Source organism: Xyrauchen texanus, chromosome 33, assembly GCF_025860055.1.
Source record: "Xyrauchen texanus isolate HMW12.3.18 chromosome 33, RBS_HiC_50CHRs, whole genome shotgun sequence".
In the NCBI taxonomy this organism is placed as follows: domain Eukaryota; kingdom Metazoa; phylum Chordata; class Actinopteri; order Cypriniformes; family Catostomidae; genus Xyrauchen; species Xyrauchen texanus.
The window spans coordinates 17416814-17440733 of NC_068308.1; the positions used below are offsets into that span (position 1 = coordinate 17416814).

Sequence of the window (23920 nt, forward strand, 5' to 3'; positions counted from 1 at the left end):
ATTTTACTTTAAAATGTAATCCAAGAGATTTATGTTACTGACTACAATTTTATTCATGTAATTTGTAATATGTACCAGATAATAACTGAGAAGTAATCTCCCCAGCACTGTTCATTAATTAACTTTCCCAGTAAGGGCCATCATTTGTTGCCAGGGGTTGTTTTTCAGGGGCATTTGTACCTTTAAGATGGCATATTTTATAGGGCATATTTTTCTAACCATATAAAATATACATTATTTCACATCAAACAATTTAATTGATCCATTTATTAAAATATATTTTTAATCTGAATAAGTAAGCTGTTACCATATGAAATATTATCTACATAAATCATTTTATGCAATACTGTGCAAAACTAACCATAGAATATAATATTACAGGGCAATTTGTTAGCAACATTAGACATCATGTGAGTTAAATTAAGAGTTCAAATGAAGTTAAAACCTTTTGTTCAATAAATTAAATATGACCATAAAATGTTTTGTTTTCTGAATTTATTCTATTTGCCTCATTTATAGAGCTTGCAATAAAATATTATAAAAGAATACAGTGAAGTTGTGATGCATTCTCTGAGATAAATGTGTGGTGACACATTGATGAATTAAAAAAAAAATGTAATAATTAGAAATACTTTGACTATTTTAATGATTAAAAACTGAAACTTATTCAAATTTCATCAATGCTAAAACACAAAATTCCATGTGAATAATAATAATAATAAAAAAAAGACTTTCCCTGATTTTAACACTTTTTAAACATTTATTAAGGGGGCTCAAAATAGATAATGCCTGTCAACACTAAAAATTAGGGGAAATAATTAAATAGACACAATAAACAGTATAGAGCTGTTATAGTCTGTTGTAAATCTAAATTATTGCTTTTTACAACATTTTTTCTTTTAAATCATTCAAGAGCAGTGTTTTTCAAAATGTTTTGTCATAAGTACCCCCACAGAACCATCAGTAAGGCTGAAGTACCCCTTCATTGACTGAACCAAAGATGTGTACCAATGCCTAAATAAAATGTAACACTTATCATTAATGTTGATAAGTGTTGGTTTTATTTATTGACATACCTTTATAAATACTCCTTAGGGCTGAGTATAACATTTCCCGTATTGATCAGTTACACCCCGTCTACAACGGTCGTATCATGAGCAATGAAACCTTTACTGTAATCAATGATGCTGTCTACACTAGAAGCACCAATTTCCTCGCACCAAAAGAAAACAGGTAACTAGTTCCATTTTGCACTGCACTTGCTGGCACTACAACTGCCAACAACACGGTTTAGAACGTTTGTGTCGATGCATCCGGTGTTGACCTCCTCAAGCCGTTGCGTCGCATAGCTTCAACAGACGCGATTGGTTTAGTCATTGTGTTTACATATGAAAGATATTCTCTTTCAGCTAATGCTGTTAATAATACAGTGGATCTTCTAACTTGTTACATTACACATTATTAATTTTACAAATTTTATTTTATCACAATGTTTTTCATTATTATAGTCACATTGTAGCTTTTTAGAAATAAAAATTATGTCATGAAATTGCATGTGTATTATATTGCATACATATGTTTTTTTTTACATGTTTATTGTTTACATGCATAATTTGTATTATTTACAAGTCTTTACATGGATGTGTAGAACAAAAGCTTAAAGGTACTGTCTCTTTAAGACTACCTGCAGTTCAGCCATTGAGCACATATTAATGAGATATAACATGCACGTTTCTTTTTTGTTGTTTTTGTAAAACTGTAAAGAACAGAATGGCTTTCAAAAGAGAATATTCATAACAAATGAATTATGTGAATCTCATGTTTGGACACATTACACGGAGCGAGGCAAATCAAACTTTTACTCTCAAAATGCAGTGTAAATATTTCAGTGCCAAACTTCGCATAAAGTAAAAGACTGATTTTTCAAATGAAGGTCTTGATTAATTGGAAAATCGATATTTTGACCCATCCCTAATCCTTATTATTTTTATTTTAAGCCATACATGTGATTTTAGTAGGTTCAATATAGCAAGATTCAATTATTTTCACGGACACCTGGAACCAGCTTACATAGGCCTACCCCGGTTGGGAATTACTGTTCTAAGGGGCAAGTTAAGGTATACACACTTGCTGTCTGTGACCTTGGTTGAAACATGTCAGTTCACCTTTTTTAACAACTCACCACACACAGCAAAGGCACACAGAGAACACCTGTTAACCCAACTTGTCACCTGCCCATCCCACCCCTCAGCTCTACACTATGGGGACCTATTTCCCCCTTGACTGTCAGCTCATCAAACCAGTCTGGACAAAAGCCAGGCCCCACATACAATAGATTTCTGGAATATGCTGGGAAGTTATATTCTTACCCACAATTTAGATTCGTGATGTGATGACCTGTCAACCTAAATCGGCAAACTCTGATAAGGTCTTAGAAATGGCTGCCCTTGACTTCTGTAAAATCTCGATCAAATTTCAGGAGTTGTTTTGTTCACCTGCTCTCACCTTTAGGTGAAGACAGTTGGAGCCCTCTGATCTGAAATGCTGTTGAACTTAGTTGAACTGAAGATTGGCCTGAGGCCTGCCTGTGTGGCCCCTTAAAGGGAGAGTTCACCCAAAAATGAAAATTCTGTTATAATTTACTCACCCCAATGATGTTCTTAACCCATATGACTTTCTATATTTCATGGAACACAAAAGGAGAAGTTAGTCCGAATTTCATTCATTGCATTGTTTGTAACAGACGATGACAGACTAACATTCTGGAAACATCGCCTTTTATGTTCCACAGAATAAAGAAAGTCATACAGGTTTTGGAACAACATGAGGGTGACACATTGTATTTTTTTTTTATTTTTTATATAAATATCCCTTTAACTCTCAAATCTTTGCCCAGAAAGTGTCTGGTGCTAAAACAAATACAGCCCTAAAACGCAGGCTGGTGCACCATTAGACAACAGCAGCTGTGCAGTGAACTCACTAGGATTTACAGAGCAAAACACTAGACCCGACATAGATATGCTGGATGCCATATGTGTTTCAGCGATAGTCTCAACAGTTATCTCATTTTTGCATTCCTTTCTAATGTTATTTTGCTATCTCATGGTTTATTATTTTCTAATGTTATTTTTGTTTTCACCTTATGCGCCATTAATACTAGCATGCAGCCATCTTGAATATGTTGTCTTTGAAGTTCTGGTTTAGCGGTAGCTAGTGGCTGTGTCTTGTTTCAAAGGCTGGTGCTAGGTAGGATGCACACTCTGTATGCAGTGGTATACCGAGCATCCTCAACTTTGAATTAGCTTTGTTTTAGCCCCAGCCTCAGACTGCACACCCACGGACTGCCCACATTCTGTGTACTAACCAGCTGATGTTGAGAGCACGCAAAACTGGAAAATGCTTTCTTGATCAACTCAGCGCACATATGATTGTCTGGTTTGATGGAACATTTGTGAGAAGACGTTTTATAAGTCCGCCTTGAAGCCGAGTTGTGTTCACAAGGTTCCGCGCTGATAGAATGAGCACTTTCGAGGACGAAATAATCACAGAATTTGCCCAAGTTTGCCAGGTTTCTGGCATCAAATCTTTTCATGGAGATTCACGAAGACTCACGCGCTATTATATAAATAATATTTTCTCCATGTCTGCCTTTTATTATGGAATGATACATCTCCATAAACCCTGCACCTAAACAGCCGTAATGACAAAACTGTGACAATGACTCTGATTGTTTGCATTACATGTCAGGCTTTTCCTGTCTAAATGCGCAGTTCATGGCCAACTGAAATGGCTATAGAACCCGGACCTATGACGTAATCACAGTTCTGGCTATGCAAGACTAGCTTTGTTTAAACGAGTCGGTCTTTGTAGGACAAACCGAAACAGATCGTATCATGGTTGCTATGACAGTGTAACGCTAGCCTGCTGGTACGTAGCTGTGCAGTGTGTAAACCTTACTCTCCAGGCCTTAAGAGATGAACTAGTGACTGAGGCTAGAGAACATGGCTTTTATAACCTCCTTGCTAGCATGTCCGACTCCCATACTGTGGATTGCCAGTTTGAATCGAGTAGGACCGGTGACAACAGCACCCATCGCTCTCAATCTTCACGAGTGCTCTGGGTGAGAAGGGAGAACTTTAGGAGAGTTATAACGTTTAGAGAAAAAAGAATATGGATTTTGCGGCTGTACTTTTATGTTTACTTCATACTTTATTTTACTTTATTATAATAATTTTACATATTACATATTTTACTTCCATCTTCTGAGGTAGTTCAACTTGGGAAATAACATATAACAATAACATTTGAATATCAAATTTTCAGGTAAATCTGCTTTAAATTTTTTAAAGAAAAATTGTACGTTTCCATTGAAGCAAAGAATTGTGGGTTGTGAGTGCCAACAAAGGACACACCTCATGCATCCTCCGAATTCCCATGAAAGAAGGCTGCATTCAGAGTGTCCTACTCGCTTTTCTGAAATGAGACAGCCTCGATGACATGCGGCCGACAAATGCGACCTCTGGAGCACACAACCTTTGAAACGAGACACTGCCAGAATGTACTGTATTCGATGAAGGATGCACTTCTCGGCCGGTAAAACAGTATGTTCTTTAGGCAGTATGAATAGATTTTGGACATTCTTTACACAGGGACATGGATTTTGACCTGTGACCCAATTCTATGATCTGCTCTGGTTTTGTGAAACAAGTGCCATTTCAGGCAATCTACGGGAAAGTGTTCATTTCTAAACACATTTGCTTTGAGGGGACTATTGTGTGACTTTAGCATTCTGCACATTCAATATGCATTTTTGCCCACCAAAACTGTACTTGTGATACAGTTCAAAGTGTCAGATACTGAACTGTTATGTTTAGTTTAGTTATTTGACCATTATTAATAAAATGTAAGTATTGATTTATTGTTGTAAACAAACGTTGCAATTTTGCTACACTGGGTCTCTGAGTGTTAAACTGATAGTTCACCCATAAATGAACATTCGCTCATCATTTACTCACCCTCATGGCATCCCAGATTCTTCCTTCTGCTGAACACAAATTAAGATTTTTGGAAGAATATTTCAGCTCTGTAGGTCCTCACAATGCAACTGAATGGGTGCCAAAAATGTGAAGCTACAAAATGCGATTAAATGCGGCTTTAAAGTAATCCATATGACTCCAGTGGTTAATCTGTCTTCTGAAGCAATATGATACAGTAGGTGTGGACAAGAAACATAAATATTTAAGTCAGTTTTTACTAAATTTTCTTCCTGCCCAATAGGTGGTAATATGTACGAAGAAAGCAAATTGTGAAAGATAAAGTGGAGATTGTTAGTAAAAAGGATTTAAATATTGATCTGTTTCTCACCCATATTCAGATAGTTTCTGAATATATGGATTTAACTATAGGAGTCTTATAGATTACTTTTATGTTTTTCTGGAGCTTCAAAAGTCTGGTCACCATTCACTTGCATTGTATGGACCTTCAGTGCTGAAATATTCTTCTAAAAATATTTGGGTTTAGCATAAGAAAGTCATACACATCTGGGATGGCATTATTAGGGTCCATAATAAGAGAAGTTTCCCTTCAAGCAACAGAAAGATTTTAAATTAAAATGTACATAAATTTAAAAGGGAAATTGTATGTTTTAGGTGCAATTGCCACTAGTTCATTTTAAATGGTCCTGCAGTATGAAAAATGCATGTTTAAAAGTAATATTACAAATATTCCATATAGTTTCTTGGTTAAAATTGTCATAAAAAACTGCATAATTATTTAACATGATTCTGTAAAAAATAGTAAGTGATGGAATATAGCAAGTCACACCTCTGGACATATCAACTTCCCAAAAGTATTTTATGTCATCTACTATTTCATTTTGAGTCATGCGATTACAATTTTATATGCAGACACCTGTGAAATAGCACACATTATAACAGCAAAAACAATTAGTTTATTCTCAAATTCAATCCTAGATGTTTAAACATAAAGAGGTAAAATGTAGCCGGACTCAAGTTGTGCTATCTGCAGCTATTCATTTGACCTTCAGATTCTTCTAATGACTTTTAAAGTGGCTCAAATTCCACTCAGGATTTGGCAATAACCTTAAGCTTTAAAACAATTATTGTAGTCCATGGGATAAATGCTCTGGTGCGTAACAAAAACACTGTACTGTATAACTTTATTCATTTAAAAAATGAGCAAATTTGAAATAAATACATGGTAAATACATTTGTATTCAGTCATTAAAGAACATAAAACAATAGCATGAACACTGGAGTGATTCAGGTTCACAGATGAGATAAATACAATTGAAGCCACTGCATGAGTCCAATAAAAATCAGATAACATAATCCAACCCTCCTGGCAGTGACCAATGATAAGGCAGAAATCAACAGAAGCCAAGCTAGAAGGCAAGAATGACCAAAGAACCTTGAAGATTAGTTCATAATGCTATCACAAGACAGAGCATGAGTCGTAAAATAAATAAATCTTTAATTGTTTGTTTTGTCTAATACTGCTGCCTACCAGTCTGTCAAACATGACAACATTCACTGACACATAAAAATAATTTACAACAATCACTTTAGCAATATTCCCTTCATGCCCAAGAGAGGCAGTACAGAAAGGATTGTCAATGACTACCAAACTATCCTCAACAAAACTGCAATGTTTCAGCTCAGGAACAAACATCTAATTCTCAAATGTATTAACAGCTACCTTAACCAGAAATGGAATACATGCTTTGTGTTCGGTAACTTTTCACACAGAAGCTTTTATTAACTGGGGGCTCTTGTAACACGAGAGACAGAGTGCTGTTTCTTTAAGAATGCAGGGCTTGTTTGACAGACTGTTTACTCAGCTATTTTAGCTGAGACCAAGCCCCTTACTGACCTACTTACACCACCATTTAAATAGGGGTGCATGGGACATAAAACCAGGCTCATGTTAAAGATAAAATCCTTAACATTTTAGTTTTAATTTCATATGTCAGCAATATGCAGTTAAAATTAATTCTATGATCATCATTCTATATTATTCATTTAGTCCAACTATTCTAATACAACATTAAATGTTTGGTCCTTCACTCAGACAAAGCAGTCAACAATGATGAGTCCAAATGACTACAAACAGCTTAACTGGATTCCTCATAGAATCCTGGTTCACCAAAAAAATACAACACAGTTCACACAATCCACAATGCAACACAATCATTTTGATTGGCTACTTCTGAAACTTTACATCTAGAGCTTACATATTTATTGCTGTGCGTAACCCGCATGCTTACCTGATATGGTTAACACATTTTAAAATGTCTTTCACCAAACACATACTGAGAACTTGGGTTATCATATCAGTTCATGAGAGGTTGAACTGAACTGACCAAAGGACGTTGAATTGGGATACTGAATTGCAATTCAAAGAAATTCAACACAGGCAATAATGGCATTCTGGGGAAAGATAATTTACATAAAGAATTTAAAAAAATGGATACATAAAAATTTACATTTATTATTAAAAAATAACACTTATGGCAGTTACTTGAATTTCTTTAAATTACATTTTAATTAAAAAATTCAAGTTCAAATTAAAATTCTCCATCCTGTTTGCAACCTCAATGCAAATTCATTTCTTAATTGTGCGGAACCCTAATATCTACAGAGCAACTTGGTCTTTATTGCTACAGTTTTGCTAAATGATTTTACTGTGGCTCATTGTACATATCAAGGCAGGTTCCTAGTGAAATGATAAACAGCTACTTTCACCCTGTTCCTCACACAATGCTATCTTATGACATCAACACATTTTACTATAGTGCATGACTTGATAGGCGATACATTTTAATGTTTGCATTACATGAACAACTACATTTACACGTTTGTTCAGCGATGTAAAGTAGCAGAGAATGAGTCCTGAAGAGCATGTGACTCAACACGATGGCCAAAAGTGTCATAGAAGCACCACAAATTGACATGGTTGCTTAAGCATTTCTTCTTTCATGTCACATTTGCTTTTTATAACACTATCATCTAGGTTTAAGTTAATGGTTTAGATTTTGTTGATTTAAAACTTAATACGAGCATAAACCTTCAAAACCTGTTTGGGGAAAACTCGCTTTTAGCGCCACTCAGTAGACATTTCACTTCAGAACTGCTGCAATACGCATAAGGAGCCACTTAATATAATTTTCATGAAATCAGCCTGATGTTGAGACAACTGTAATCTACTCCAATCCAAAGCCTTCTGCATTTGAAATGGCAATTGTTAACTTTTGCCTTAGTTCTTTCTTGCTCTTGTACGGAGGTAGACAGATCTGGTTGAAGCATGTGTGCGACACTGGCAGCCTGTAAAGACAACACAGAAAAAGTGATTAATCTGAAGACAACAGAAAATAAACATGCTCACAGAGGCTAATGAAAATACTCATGCATGCACACTCATTTTGTTTGAATCATCCAGGTTGATGATTACCAGTCAGTGGATACATCAATCTTGGAGATCTTGAAGTTAAGGTCAGCCATTCCTCCCACAGGAACACGGTCACTTCCTGTTGTAAAGTGGAGAAGTTTCTTCTGTAATTCCAAAGGAAAGGCAAGGACCACATCCCAGAAGGCCCTGCAATGCCAGACAATACAATAACACTCCCACTGATTGTATTCATATGAGAGTAGGACCATTAAATATTGTAAACAGAACATGTACCGGATGGTGGGGTCAGTCTTGCTGTAGCCCTCATACTGTACCACTCGCTGCAGAGAGCTCATGTCTAGATTAGGACTTCCACAAACCAGGATCTCAACCTCCTCTGGCCTCAAGAGCTACAGTGAAATGACAAAGATGAATGAGTCCTTACAGTGCCGCCATGGTTGTAAGATAAAGTGCTGCCATGGTTGTTAGATGCATAAAAAAAAATAAAAAAACATTATACAGAAGCAGCAGTCAGATCTGCATATTAAAATATAATGACTTAAAGGGACAGTTCACCTAATATTACAATTCTGTCATTATATACTCACTCCCATGCCATTCCAAACCAGTATGACTTTTTTTCCTTGATTCAATACAAAGGTGAGTCGAATCAGACCCATTCTTTCAGAACTGCCTAGGATTTAGGATGGATGTCAAGATTTTTAGTGAATAATAACTAAAATTTCAGTCTGTTCCCCACACAAAGTCATATGGCTTCAGAGGACTTGGTATATGGCACAAAAATGGATATGGACTACTTTCTACTTTGTGTGTGTGTGCTTTTGAACTCTTTTTGAGACTTTAAAAGCTCCAGTCCCTATTCATTGTAATAGCACGGAAAAGAGCAACCAGTACATTCCTCAAAATGTCTTTTTTTCTGCATAGGAAAAGTTCCGAATGAAAAGTGAGTGAGTAAATAATGATATACAATATTTTTGGGAGAACTATCCCTTTAATGCATTAAATGAAATTATGAGTGTTTTGCAGTAAATATTGTCTGTTTTGCATTTGTGCTTGTCAGGTTTTATATTACCACACATTTCTGATTCCTTATTTAAAATGGACTCCATTGTTTGTTTGTGTGCACCTGCCATCAGCACTTTTAAGCTCAAGCTACCATCTTATCAAAATCAAAAATTTGCCACACCCCCTGAGTGCCACACGTACACCTACACCTACGCTTTGCAGTATGTAGAGAAAGAGACAGACAGTGTGTGTGACAGTCAGAAAGAAAAAGATAGGTCTATAAGCCTGCCAAATAGGTAGTTATGAACCAAACTGACCTGCCACGTGCTTCCTTTGCCCTAACACCCCACCTGCCCCTCCCTGTTTTACACCACACCAGAAACAGTGAGTGAGATATTGTCGTTACCAAGCCTCTCACATAAGCAGCCAGGGACACAGTCAAATGTTGCATAACCACCAAAGACAGGGAGGAGGATCTAAAATTGATCCTGACCACTGGAATCCAGCCGTATTTATCTCTTTTCACCACCATGGCACCATTTAATCAACATGACGAATGACTCAGAGCCTGAAAGTTCCTTAAAATGGTCAGATGAAAATCACTGCCGTTCTTTTTTCTTCACATGTATTTTGATTAAGAGAGCAGTCTTAGATATCACCATATTGGGAAGTGAAAATCAAGACTGGATCATCAGGGAGACAAACAGAATTCCAATTTTAGATATTTCCTGGTGTATGGCGAGCAGCATTAAACAATGATCACAATCACACTGACCATTCTTTCAACCATGTCAGGTTTCTACTGTAATTCTTATAAAGTTTTGTAAGAAAAAAAAAAAAACAAGATTAGTAATTGTGGTTGCTTATGTGGACTATTACAGTAACACAATTTGAAATACTGTATACACCCTTAGCCTGTGCTAAAAAAACACAGGAATGTTAATCAAGAACCATTAAAAAACTAAACTGCAAACAGCAAGGTATTTCAACTAATGTCAAGATATGTAAAAAGTAACATTAAAGTTCTTCAACTTCTGTCTTCTGCTGATACTGAACTGTGTATATTTTGTTTTTCAAAATCACAATAGTAAAATTTTCCCCAACGTTAAAGCAATAAAACAGTGAAGTTTGGCATTAAAGGAATAGTTCACCCAAAAATGAAAATTCTGCCATTATTTACTCACCCCCATGTGGTTCCAAACACAAATGCTCTTATTTTTTTCCAGGGAACACAAAAATATAAATTTTGAAAAATCTCTATGCAGGTCTTTTCCACATAACGACAGTTGCGTCGGTATGCAGCAGCGGTAAAGTCCATAAAAGTAATCCATATACTGTAACTATTGCACTATATTTCAAGTCTTCTAAAGCCATTCAGAGGATCTTTTTTGTTTTTTGTGATATTTGGAACTTCACAGACATCGCCACTATGAACTTCTGTTGTAGTGAAAAGACCTGCATGAAGATTCTTCACTTCTTTTGTGTTTCAATGAAAAATAGCATGACCCAACCTGAGGCTAAGTAAATAATGACAGAATTTTCCCTTTTGAGTGAACTAATTCCTTAAAAAGATAAGATTCATTAAGTCCCATAAACTATGTTATTTGACTCAGCTTTGTCTGTGTTTAAACAATGGATGAGGATGTAAAGTGACATACTCATCATGAGCTGTGCAAAGTCTGCAAGACAACAATATCTTTATTTAGAATCTAATTGTCATGCTAAGCAGAGCAAGAGACTTGCAATTTTCTGAGGACCTCTATGTATTAAATCTCGGCGTTTTCTCCTAGTCAGTAGCTGAAGAGCCTCGTTATGGCATGGATTTTGAACAAAGAAGGCCCAGTTACAAGGCAGCCTGCCAACAGAGGGGGAAGGGACAGACTATACACAAATGCAGCCTTCACAAACACAAACAAAACGGCCCACAGACCCTGCCCTTTCCCTTGCCTGTGAAACTCTCTCTGTCCGAAAGTTACTTTAGGGCTGCAACTGTTAGAAATTGTCGAGCTGTTTACTTGCTGTTTACACTGATTTTCTACTCACTTGCTTCCAAAATGCTTAGACAAACATCACTATTACAATCTGTCATACTTGTTACATTTCTCAGACAAAACATTGACCAGTATTAACACACCTGCTCCCCATTCACACCTGAGACCTTGTAACACTAACGAGTCACATGACACTGGAGAGGGAAAATGGCGAATTGGTCCCGATTTGGACATTTTCACTTAGGGGTGTACTCACTTTTGTTGCCAGCGGTTTAGACATTAATGGCTGTGTGTTGAGTTATTTTGAGGGGACAGCAAATTTACACTGTTATACAAGCTGTACACTAACTACTTTACATTGTAGCAAAGTGTCATTTCTTCAGTGTTGTCACATGAAAAGTTATAATCAAATATTTACAAAACTGTGAGGGGTGTACTCACTTATGTGAGATACTGTATGTTCTGTTTAAAGTATGTTTGAAATTAGGAAACTAACGGGATAATAATGAGCTCATATAAGTAAAAATGCTCTTCAACTTTTAAACAGGGGGAGAGAAAATTTCCTGTCGCTTTTGTTGTTGACGTCAACAACAAAAATAATGTCACTTGATGCATGTCCTTGTACTTGAAAACCATGAACAAAACTATGCAACATAAAAGGAAATGCGACCCAGGATACATTAAATACAGGTTACGGTTTTACTATGGTGGGTCGCCGCTTGATGTCCAATGTACTTTAAAGCTCACACAGTTGATGCTATTTTTCTATTTAGTAGTTCATTTAACATGCTATGCTAACATGTAAACTAACATTAGTTATATAACATGTTATAGTTACATGCTATTTTTAACATGTTTATAATTTGGTTTATTATTATAATTCTGTAAACTTTTTATTTATTTATTTATTTTATATATTTTCAAAAGGGAGAATTTTGAATTATAATAAAAGTTTAAATTATAATAAAACATTTTCTCAGCAAAAACCTTCTGTTTTCACTCCTTTAAGGATCATTGTAACTGATAATAATAATCGTGTAATACCGTATACCATAATACCTTGAAACCATGATATTTTCTGAGACGGTTATCGTACCGTGATAATCTCACACCGTTTTAACTCTATTTGCAGTTTATGTTATGTTTGAGTTCAGTTTGTTATTTAAGTTTTACTTTGACTGTTCAGATGGTTCCCGCCTCCTCCTTGCCCATCGTAAGTCAAGTCAAGTCAAGTCAAGTCAAGTGGTTTTTATTGTCGTTTCAACCATATACAGTTAGTACAGTACACAGCAAAACGAGACAACGTTCCTCCAGGACCATGGTGCTACATAAAAACAACAAAGAACCAACATAGGACCACATGAGACTACACACAAATAAAATACCTATAAACTACCTATATATACCTATATAAGTGTACGCAAACATGTGCAAAAGTACAGGACAGTACAACAAATTACTGACAATGAACAGGACAATAGACAGTGCCGACCAGTACTCAGTAGTGCAAAAAGATGACAGTTTCTAAAAATGTAAACATAACATACTATGAGATAATATTCTATGCACATAGCAGTTATTGAGGTAGCAGACAGTTATAAAGTGACAGTAATTAAAGTGCAACTCAGGACACGTGTGTGTCAAACCAGTCTCTGAGTATTGAGGAGTCTGATGGCTTGGGGAAGAAGCTGTTACACAGTCTGGCCGTGAGGGCCCGAATGCTTCGGTACCTCTTGCCAGACGGGAGGAGGGTAAAGAGTTTGTGTGAGGGGTGTGTGGGGTCAGTCCACAATGCTGGTTGCTTCTATGGATACAGTGTTTTTTGTAAATGTCTTTGATGGAGGGAAGAGAGACCCCAATGATCTTCTCAGCTGTCCTCACTATCCTCTGCAGGGCTTTGCGGTCCGAAACGGTGCAAGTCCCAAACCAGGCAGTGATGCAGCTGCTCAGGATGCTCTCAATAGTCCCTCTATAGAATGTAGTGAGGATGGGGGTTGGGAGATGTGCTTTCCTCAGCCTTTGAAGAAAGTAGAGACGCTGCTGGGCTTTCTTGGTGATAGAGCTGGTGTTGAGGGACCAGGTGAGGTTCTCACCAAGTGAACACCAAGGAATTTGGTGCTTTTGACGATCTCCACAGAGGAGCCGTCGATGTTCAGCGGAGTGTGTTCACCTTGTGCTCTCCTAAAGTCAACAACCATCTCTTTTGTTTTGTTGACATTCAGGGACAGGTTGTTGGCTCTACACCAGTTCGTCAGCCGCTGCACCTCCTCTCTGTATGCTGACTCGTTGTTCTTGCTGATGAGACCCACCACGGTCGTGTCATCGGCGAACTTGATGATGTGATTCGAGCTGTGCATTGCTGCACAGTCGTGAGTCAGCAGAGTGAACAGCAGTGGACTGAGCACACAGCCGTGGGGGGCCCCAGTGCTCAGTGTGGTGGTGGTGGAGATGCTGTTCCCGATCCGGACTGACTGAGGTCTCCCAGTCAGGAAGTCCAGGATCCAGTTGCAGAGGGAGGTGTCCAGGCCCAGCAGGTTCAGCTTTCCAATCAGGTGCTGGGGAATGACTGTGTTGAATGCTGAGCTGAAATCTATGAACAGCATTCGAACGTATGAGTCCTTATTGTCTAGGTGGGTGAGGGCCAGATGGAGGGTTGTGGTGATGGCATCGTCCGTTGAACAGTTTGAACGATACGCAAACTGCAGTGGGTCTAGTGAGGGGGGCAGCTGGGTCTTAATCTGCCTCATGACGAGCCTCTCGAAGCACTTCATGATGATGGGTGTAAGTGCGACGGGACGGTAGTCGTTGAGGCAGGACACTGAAGACTTCTTTGGCATGGGGATGATGGTGGTAAGAACTTCATTACACTGGTGCCGAAACCGAAAAAGAGGAAGACCACGCTGTCGCTGCAATTCGCCTGAGGGCGGAGGAGCAGTTGCCAGTTGCCAGGAGACAGAGGGCCCGCTGCAGTCTGCTGAGTTGCGGAGGAACCGCTGCTGTCTGCCACGAGGCACTCTCTGTCTCTCCCCCTTGCACTTTCCCTCGCCCCTCACCCTCCTCCTTGTCACAGACCCTTTACGGTGCTCTTTTTAAGCTTTGAAATGAGTAATTAACAACAGCCATTCTATTAAATTAAGTTTTAATTCATTTTAAAATATATTTAAAATCCCATAGACTTCCATTGAAAAGGGCAACAGCCTAGCAACCATCCAGTATACTCTAGCAACTGCTTGCCAACAGCCTTACAAATTGGCAACTCCCTTGCAACCAACCAGTTCAATGAAGATTTTGTCATTGCGAGTGGATCAAAAACTATAACTCACCATCAGGGCATTGGAGGCACATACACTGTGAAAACCATGATAAAAAGCTGCAAACTGCCTGTAGATGGACTTATTCAGCAGGAAATCAATGTAGAGCTGAACGTATTCTGTGCAGGGACAAACAGATTGATCTTTCAGAAGTGAGAATAAGACAATGAGGCAATTCATGTTGAATAGGAAAGTCCAGTCATGCACATAACTTTATTTTAACTGTGACTCATGCTCACCTTTTCTGTTTAGGTTGGTAACAGGAATCTTGTCACCTCCTGGTTTCAGGTTATATGACTTGACCACTCCAAGTTCTTCCTGAAAAACCTAGAAGCAAAACTCCCAGAAATGACCTCAGCTTCCACCCTCTGCAAGATTTATCTTCTAGTTCAATCAGACAAACCTTATTTACAAGATAATATAGAATGAGCGAGAAATCTATAAGGGCAAACACTGTATAGGTCAAGTTGAGTGTAGAAGGTAGTCTGAGAACGCCACACACCTGAAAGGTGGTAAAGAAGTCCTCTTCAACATTTTCTTCATAACTAAGGAGCTCCCCAAGTCCATGAGCAAGGTCCTGAAAAGTACACAGAAGTGTTATCATTTGACAGCTATTTCTAGCTTTGTTTATACTGCATAATATACATTTCTAATTAGGGCAACACTTTTGAATGATTTTGAACAAAGAAACTTTATAATGTAAAAATTTAAGTCATATTTTAGATCCTGCACAATTTCTAGACCACTAATTAACCCAAATTAAAGTGAATGTTTAACAAATTATGTGGCTGTGCAACATAATTAGTAATAAAAAAAAATATCTAAATTAGAAATATGAAAATAGAAGCATTTTTACTTGTGGCCTCAGACTTTTCAACCCCAATCCCTCAAGTAGGTTTCTAGTGTCCCAAGATATGTAAATAAACATCTACTGACTTACCACTGTTTTATGATATAGGGCTGCACTTTACAGACAGCATTTCATTTTAGTGCAAATATTTGTGCTTCTGCTGAAATAATAGCAGATGAGATTTGAAAGAAATGTCTGTGCTGTTTGACGCAGGTTGTGGAAACCTTGATTTTTTCTTTTTATAAATTTAAGAAAGTAGCTTAGAGCTACCACATCCACATTACCTTTGGAAAAAGTTTGAAACAAGAAATCTAAAAATGTCCAGAGGCTGTTATGTAAGTTTAGAGGAAGCCAAAGACTGTTAGAACAGAATATTTGGCTCATTAAAATCAGAATCTACAGTAACACGACAACGAAGGGAAATAAACAACAAAGCTGATCTTAACAAGATGAAGACTTATTTCAAAGATACGCTCAACCTAATGAACATTATATTTCAGCATACATATAGTCTTTCTTATGGCAGAGTTCCTGCAGAGGTAATAGCTAATATTGGGCGCCCTCTGCTGAAAAGATTTTGGAATATGCACATAAGGAAGAGTTCAACAAAAAATTAAAATTCTTTCATCATTTACTCACCCTCATAACATCCCAGATATGCATGACTTACTTTCTCCTGTAGAACACAAACAAAGATGTTTAGAAGAACATTTTAGCTCTATAAGTCCATACAATGCAAATTAATGTGTTTTCAAAATGCACATAAAGGTAATCCATAAGACTCCAGTGGTTAAATCTATATATTCAGAAGTGATATGATAAGTGTGGGTGAGAAACAGATCAATATTTAAGTATGTATACATTTTTTGTATAAATTCTCCTCCCTGCTCAGTATGTGGCGATATGCACAAAAAATGTTAATCGGCAAAAACTGAAGAAAGCAAATGTGGAGATTTATAGTAAAAAAGGACTTAAATATTGATCTGTTTCTCACCCACACCTATCGTAACACTTCACAAGATATACTGTAGATTTAACAACTGGAGTCATCTGGATGACTTTTATGCTGCTTTTATGTCCTTTTGACATAATTTGTTTTTGTTTTTTTATTTTTGGTGCCCATTCATGGACCTACAGATCTGAAATATTCTTCAAAAAATCTTTGTTTGTGTTCATCAGAAGAAAAAAAAAAATCATACACATCTGGGATGGCATGAGGGTGAGTAAATGATGAAAGAATTTAAATTTGGGGGTGAACTATCCCTTTAAGTATGCAAAATAAAACTTAAATGAGCAAATAAATAAATTACACCTGCATTCATCATTACATTTTTTACAGTTAAAAATGTATCTTTATCTGTGATCTTTCTAAGCTTAATAAAATTGCACAAAAAAAAAAATTATTGTTTTGGACATAAAGACAGATTTAGTGATGTGTAGTTTCACAGTCCACAAACAAAAAACAATTAATTTAATGTCGTTTATTTTCATCATTTGGCTGGACAGGAAAAGAACACAGATTTGGTCGATTAACACAAAATTAACTATTTACATTTTGAACTGTTCTATACAGAAAAGTTTCAAAACAAAAAGTTTAAGAAAATTACATTATCTAATGCCAAAAACACATGTCCATTTGTCCCCTATTCATTCATGATTAAACAAGAGGAAAAATGGGGTTTAAAAAATAAAACTTAATTTGAGATATACAGTATATATTCTACAGAGCCCTTTACAGGACAGGGCTGGATTTTGTTTTTCTGAAATATTTTTGTGTTCCACTACAATAGTTTGCATTTCCTTGAAAAAAATTTACCATGGTTTCACTACAGTAACCATACTTTAACCATTATGTTTGTATTGAAACCATGGATGAGAACTATGGTAATAAAAATTATAATTGTGTGGTTATTATGGTTTTACTATACAAATACCATAGTTTACATGTGTATTACTATAGTAATATTGTAGACTGTAGTAACCTGGAAGACATCATGGTTTTACTATAATAATAATGTAGTAACTATGAAAATTAAGTTATGTAACTATGGTTTTAATACAGTAAACATTATCCATATAGTAACCATGGCTTTAAAATCGATTAACCATGGTTAATCTTGTGGTTACTATGGTTTCACTACGAATATCAAGTTTAAAGTATGGTTGTAAAACCATGGTAAATTTATTGCGAGGGAACGCTAAACATATTGTGAGAGAACGCAAACTACTGTAAGGGAACGCAAAACTTATTGCGAGGGAACACAAACTACTGCGAGGGAATGAAAACTTTTGCAGAGGGAACATAAAATGTATTGCGAGAGAACGCTAAACCTATTGCGAGAGAATGCAAACTATTGCAAGGGAGTGCAAACTATTGCGAGGGAACGAAAACCTTTTTCCAAGGGAAAGTAAAACATACTGCGAGGGAACAAAAACTATTGCGAGGAAACACAAACTTCACAGAGGGAACGTAAAATACATTGCGAGGAAGCGCAAACTATGGCGAGGGAATGCAAAACTTATTACGAGGGAACGCAAAACTTATTGTGAGGGAATGCAAACTATTCCAAGTGAATTAAAAACTTTTTCCGATGGAACGTAAAACGTATTGCGAGGGAACACAAACTATTGCAAGGGAACGCAAAACTTAATGCGACGGAACGCAAACTTATTGTGAGGGAATGCAAACTATTGCGACGTAACAAAAACTTTATTGCGAAGGAACGCAAAACTTATTATGAGGAAATGCCAAACTATAGCAAAGGAACTCAAAACATTGTGAGAGAATGTAAAACTATCGCAAGAGAACCCAAAAGGTAAGGGAACTCAAAACTATAGCAAAGGAACACAAAACATTGTGAGAGAATGTAAAACTATCGCAAGAGAACACAAAAGGTAAGGGAACTCAAAACTATAGCAAAGGAACACAAAACATTGTGAGAGAATGCAAAACTATTGCAAGGGAACACAAAAGCTGAGGGAACTCAAAACTATAGCAAGGGAATGCAAAACATTAAGAGGGAACGCAAAACATTAATGGGAACTCTAAACTATTGCAAGGGAACATAAAAGGTGACGGAACGCTAAACTATTGCAAGGGAACACAAACTATTGTGAGGGAACAAAACATTTATTCTGAGGGAAATAAAACAATAAGCTTATGACTGTAACCACTGTTCCCTGAAAGGAGGGAATAAAATGCTGCATCACTGCTGATGCAAGGAGATAACCCCTAGTGTCAGCAATGACGCAGTATTGAAATGACTTATTGTAAGGGAACTTATTGTAAGGGAACGCAAAACTATTGAGAGGGAAAGCAAACTATTGTGTGGAAAAGAAAACTATTACTAGGGAACGCAAAACTTATTGCGGGGAAATGCAAAACATATTGTGAGAGAACGCAAACTACTGTAAGGGAACGCAAACTACTGTAAGGGAACGCAAAACTTATTGCGAGGAAACGCAAAACATATTGTAAGAGAGCGCAAACTACTGTAAGGGAACGCAAAACTTATTGCGAGGAAACGCAAAACATATTGTAAGAGAGCGCAAACTACTGTAAGGGAATGCAAAACTTATTGCGAGGGAATGCAAACTATTGCAAGGGAATTAAAAACTTTTTCCTATGGAACGTAAAACGTATTGCGAGGGAACGCAAACTATTGCAGAGAGAACATAAAATGTATTGCGAGGGAATGCAAAACTTATTACGAGGGAAAATAAAAATTATTAATAAAATAATTTTTTTTTAATTCTGCCCAGTCCTCTAAGGGGTCTGTAATATTTTTTGGAAAACAAGTATTTTTATTTTATTCAACCTTGCTTACTGATTTAAAAATGCAGTGTATGAGCGTAATGTGTTACCAAATGACAGCTGTTGGTTTGCCCATCAAATGTATCTGTGATTGACAAAAGGATAGTCGTGCAGATGTAAGAAAGCTGATGGAATATTACACCATGTAGTGCGTCACAGCTTGTGTACATACGGGCATTATCTGCTGGAGGTCGTCCAAGGTGAGGGTCGCCATGCCGACGGGAGTGTCAAGGTCACACGGCACAATGGGCGGGGTCAGCAGCTTCTTGTAGACGCAGGGGGGAAAACGAATGTCCAGTGTGATGCTGTTGTACACAGCCAAGCCCATGAGCTGACAGAGGAGTTAAGTGTACACAGCTGTGGAGATTCACTGAGTCTATACACAGACCTAACACACATCTCCAACCTGTTACACAACGACCGTGTTCAAAACTGAAGCCAGCTGCCTTGTTGCCCAGACAGTCAATGACTTCACAGGCTTTGTTTATGTATGAAGGCATCTTTAAAAAAAATATATCAAAGAGACTTCCAAGGCATCATATCATTACATATACTGAAGTTTACTTCTTTAAACTTCCATTTGATTTATGGCCAACAAAGCCCACCAAACAAGCTCTGCAGCATCCGCCCACTCCCATGAAGAACTGTGAACAACGCAATAGAGTTGGTCTCCCTATATTCTCAAACTACTTATTTATTTGCATGTACGTATCTCAATATCTTGCAATAAGCTAAAAATATATTGTTTACAGTATAGACTATTAAACAACAACTTAAAATCTGCTGTTTTATATTTTCTATAGTTTTTAATTTGATTAAATCAAATACTTTTTTGCCTCAAATCAAAGTTTGTAATGTTGTGATTCAACTCAGAGCTGGTTGGTTTGGTTCATGGCTTAGAACTCTTTTATGAAGGATTTTATACGATTCCTGAAGAAAAAATTATGTGAAAAATACTTCCAGAACCAAGAAGGATGAAAGAGTGGGCGGGCACTGTTGCGGTCTATAGCATGTGACAAATCATGATTCTGTGACATAAACAGAATTGACATAAGCACTATTTTAAAAAGAGAGACCTTCGATATGTCCTGCACCAATGTCCGGTTTCAATAGAAAATATATCAACACAGGAAGGAAAACTGTGCTTGGGGTCTTTAATGTCCTTCTAATTTGATATTTGCTAGTATTGCAACCTGTCACCTATAGTAGCACTCCAAGATGCATGGAAGAACACCCAACAGGTGTACAATACATTTAGAGGAAAATGTGAAAAGCCCTGCTCTTAAGTGGTTTCAGCTGTAACAGACAACTTAGCACAATGTGCTCTCCATATGTGTAGTGAGGGCGATGGAAAAAGTCCTCCGCACAGGAGAGAGAGCGAGAGAGAGAGGAGGTAGAGCAGACAGTTTCCATGAGGACTGCAGCAATGAGACAACACAAACCGGGCCCAGACTGTTCCTAATCAGACAAAACAAAAGAATCTTTATTTCATAACTTTCACTGATGTGACACAGCACTTATTTGCAGCACAGCTGGAAAGAAGGGGAGAGTAGAGTGCTCAGGCACAGAGCTCTCAGTGTTCAAGGCAAAGGGCATACACAGTGGCCAAGTGCTGGACTGGCAGCCATATGCATTGAGAAGACAGAGCCAGAGGGGACAATTAGTGGGGTAACGGCAGGACATGGCAGGTTTTGGCTGCCACCGTGTCTCTCCCCACACATCCCAGAGAGCATTGTATAAAGCAGTTCACAGCTGGCATGTAGTGGTTTATCGTTAACAAAAACAAAAATGAAAATATTTTCCTTAACTGAAATACTTAAAAAATGTATTTAATAGGAAAAACGTCTAGGTTACGGATGTAACCTCCTTTCCCTGATGGAGGGAACGAGACGTTGTGTCGAAGAAGCAACTCTAGAGGTCTCTCTTGAGCGCCTTTGGCATCTCTGATCTATGAGAAAAGGCCAATGAGAAATTCTCAGACAGAATTTGCATGTCCTGCCCCCGGACATACAGGTATAAAGGAGGGGAAATGCATCTGTTTCATTCAGGATTTTTCTGAGAAGCCGAAAAAGGTTCGGCCGCAACAGTGGCTCGGATCAGCAACGTGGCCAGGAGGACACAACGTCTCGTTTCCTCCATCAGGGAATGGAGGTTACATCCGTAACCTAGACGTTCCCCGTCTGTCGCTCACTTCGACGTTGTGTCGAAGAAGCGACACTAGGGGTCCAATTTAAATCACGCCATGCACTGAGCCGTGTAAGTGTACTGCTGACACAGGAGCGGGCAGGTAATTTACGTGCCAAAGTGACCAGCTGTGTCAGACTGCACGTACCCTTCCCCCGCGCCCCAAAAAATCATCAGAGACTTCTGGTTCTTTACCCCCGACAGGGAGGAACAAGGAGATGTGCCAAGCATGGGAGCAGGCCATGCCAGCTGCGCCTTTTCTCTCTCTATGTTTCTCGCATAGAGTTAAAGCATCTGGGGCCATCTTAACTCTATCATACGCATCGGGGAAGGCGATCTTACCCAGTTCCTACTCTTTCAGTGGGAAAAGGCCCTGCGTAGACCACACCTGCCCAGACTGGGGGAGGTAAAGAGTGGTGAAATACATCACATGGGCTTTTAGGTCACATGTGGAGAATGGCACGGTGGTAGATGCATATGAGACCGCCTCAGCACTAGCTCCAGACTCGAGTCCCGAGACGAGCATGGCGCCGCGGCACGTTCACCCCCGCCTGCCGCCAAACGTTCAAACCCTGGACAGACCTCTGCTTTCTGCAGACGGGAGTCCCCTTGCAGCAGCTGTCCTGACGCGTCCTGGTCACTACCGATGCCTCCAAATTGGGCTGGGGCGCCGTGTGCAATGGGCACGCGGCTGCGGGCCATTGGAAAGGGGCCCCGCTGCGCTGACACATCAACTGCCTTGAGTTGTTGGCTGTATTTTTGCCTTGTGGAGGTTTCTCCCGCTAGTTCAGGGCAAACACGTCTTGATTCAATCAGACAGCACCACCACGGTAGCGTACATAAATCGCCAAGGTGGCGTACGCTCCCGCCCCTCTTTTTGTTTAATCGGGTACGAAATTAAATTAGAGCTTCTGTCAGATAACTGTTCTGTTAAGTACTGCGTGAGGGTTTACAAAACAGGCACGTGAAGAACTCTGCTTATCGTCTTTAGTTAGGGAATAAACTAAAATCCCATGAAGCATTGCGAATGACAATCAAAATACTGTATAAACAATGGCAAATATAAAAGTTTAATATAAGTATATAAACAATATATAAAAATGTTATAGAAAGATCTTCAGATTTACACAAATGTACACAAGTAGTTGGACAGTTTAGGAATACCGAATCTATTGCATCATTCACAGTGCATCATGGAAGAGAGTGGTCACTGCAGAGCTGTTTTGTCTCACTTCTCTGATTGGTGGAACTTTTCTCTACAGCAGCATGGGTAGTGTAGATCCAAACCAGGAATTCTGCTATTAAATATGATTTTTGTGTTATTAAGTTACATTTTAAGCAGACTGGTGGCTTTAACAGAAGAATATACCATCGATTAACAACCTTGGAGCTCATGGTAGGTCAGTTTTTTAAGTTTTATAAGTTATCATTAAGAATCCATTTGCCTATGGAGAAAATTAATGGGATTGTTACTTCCGAAAACTATAACAACCCTGCTGACACGTGCCCACTCACACCACCAAGTCTTGCACACCCTTATAAAAGTGACTCTCAAAACAACAACTACATCTTTGCATCTTTCATTAGTGTCATATTGCATTTTAAGCCTGCGTACTTGGAATTTGCAAATTACATAGTATGAAAAAATAGCTCATGCTCCAATTTTGCATCATCAGCGATACAAATAGCACAGATTGGTAGCAGAAAATCCATTTCTCACCACTGTATAGAAACAGGAGGACGAGAATGAACCAAATGGGAACTGAATATATATTTATGAGCTATTTTAAGTTCGTCACACCCACACGTGACCACCTATACTGTAAAACATGCAGGCAAATGAAAGGATACGGCTCCAACCAATCGAAACTCAGAGTAGTTGTCACATTTCAAGCTGCTGAACCAATGACACTGGGACTCCTTTACATATGTGAACATGCCTGTAAATGACAAATAGACAATAACATTTAATGAGACAACACATACAGTCAGTAAAATCAATGCAACATCAGTGGTTAAATCTCAATATGAATCCTATTAGAATAATATATTTGTAATATCACGATCATTGACTGTATGAACCAAAGAGCAAATAAACAATAGTATAGAAACTATATATAGCAACTAAAGTTACATTTTTAAGCATATAACATTATTAAAGGAGAAATTCAATCCATTTGGGTTAATAGCAAGATTGACACTGTATAGTGATGACTAACACAATATATAAGGGAGTGCTTTTGTTTCCAGCCCCAAGCAATTTGTCTTTTCACATAAAACTCAAAACTGCTGCATGAAGTGACACAATTACAGCCAATCAGAACATATGTGATATGTA

At 38.0% G+C, this 23920-nt stretch overlaps 1 protein-coding gene across 1 annotated transcript in view; it reads right to left on the bottom strand.

Moving 5' to 3' along the window:
- Positions 1 to 5973: 5973 nt before the first annotated feature.
- LOC127627052 (probable E3 ubiquitin-protein ligase HECTD2) overlaps positions 5974 to 23920 on the bottom strand; it is a 31882-nt gene continuing 13935 nt past the window's right edge. Inside the window, exons 14-21 of the mRNA XM_052103267.1 lie at positions 23434 to 23522; positions 19571 to 19729; positions 15237 to 15311; positions 14974 to 15061; positions 14747 to 14853; positions 8701 to 8816; positions 8470 to 8613; positions 5974 to 8342 (exon numbers count right to left, since the gene is read on the bottom strand). Coding sequence (XP_051959227.1) covers positions 8222 to 8342; positions 8470 to 8613; positions 8701 to 8816; positions 14747 to 14853; positions 14974 to 15061; positions 15237 to 15311; positions 19571 to 19729; positions 23434 to 23522 — 899 coding nt within the window. The 3' untranslated portion in view covers positions 5974 to 8221. The remainder of the gene's footprint in view (positions 8343 to 8469; positions 8614 to 8700; positions 8817 to 14746; positions 14854 to 14973; positions 15062 to 15236; positions 15312 to 19570; positions 19730 to 23433; positions 23523 to 23920) is intronic.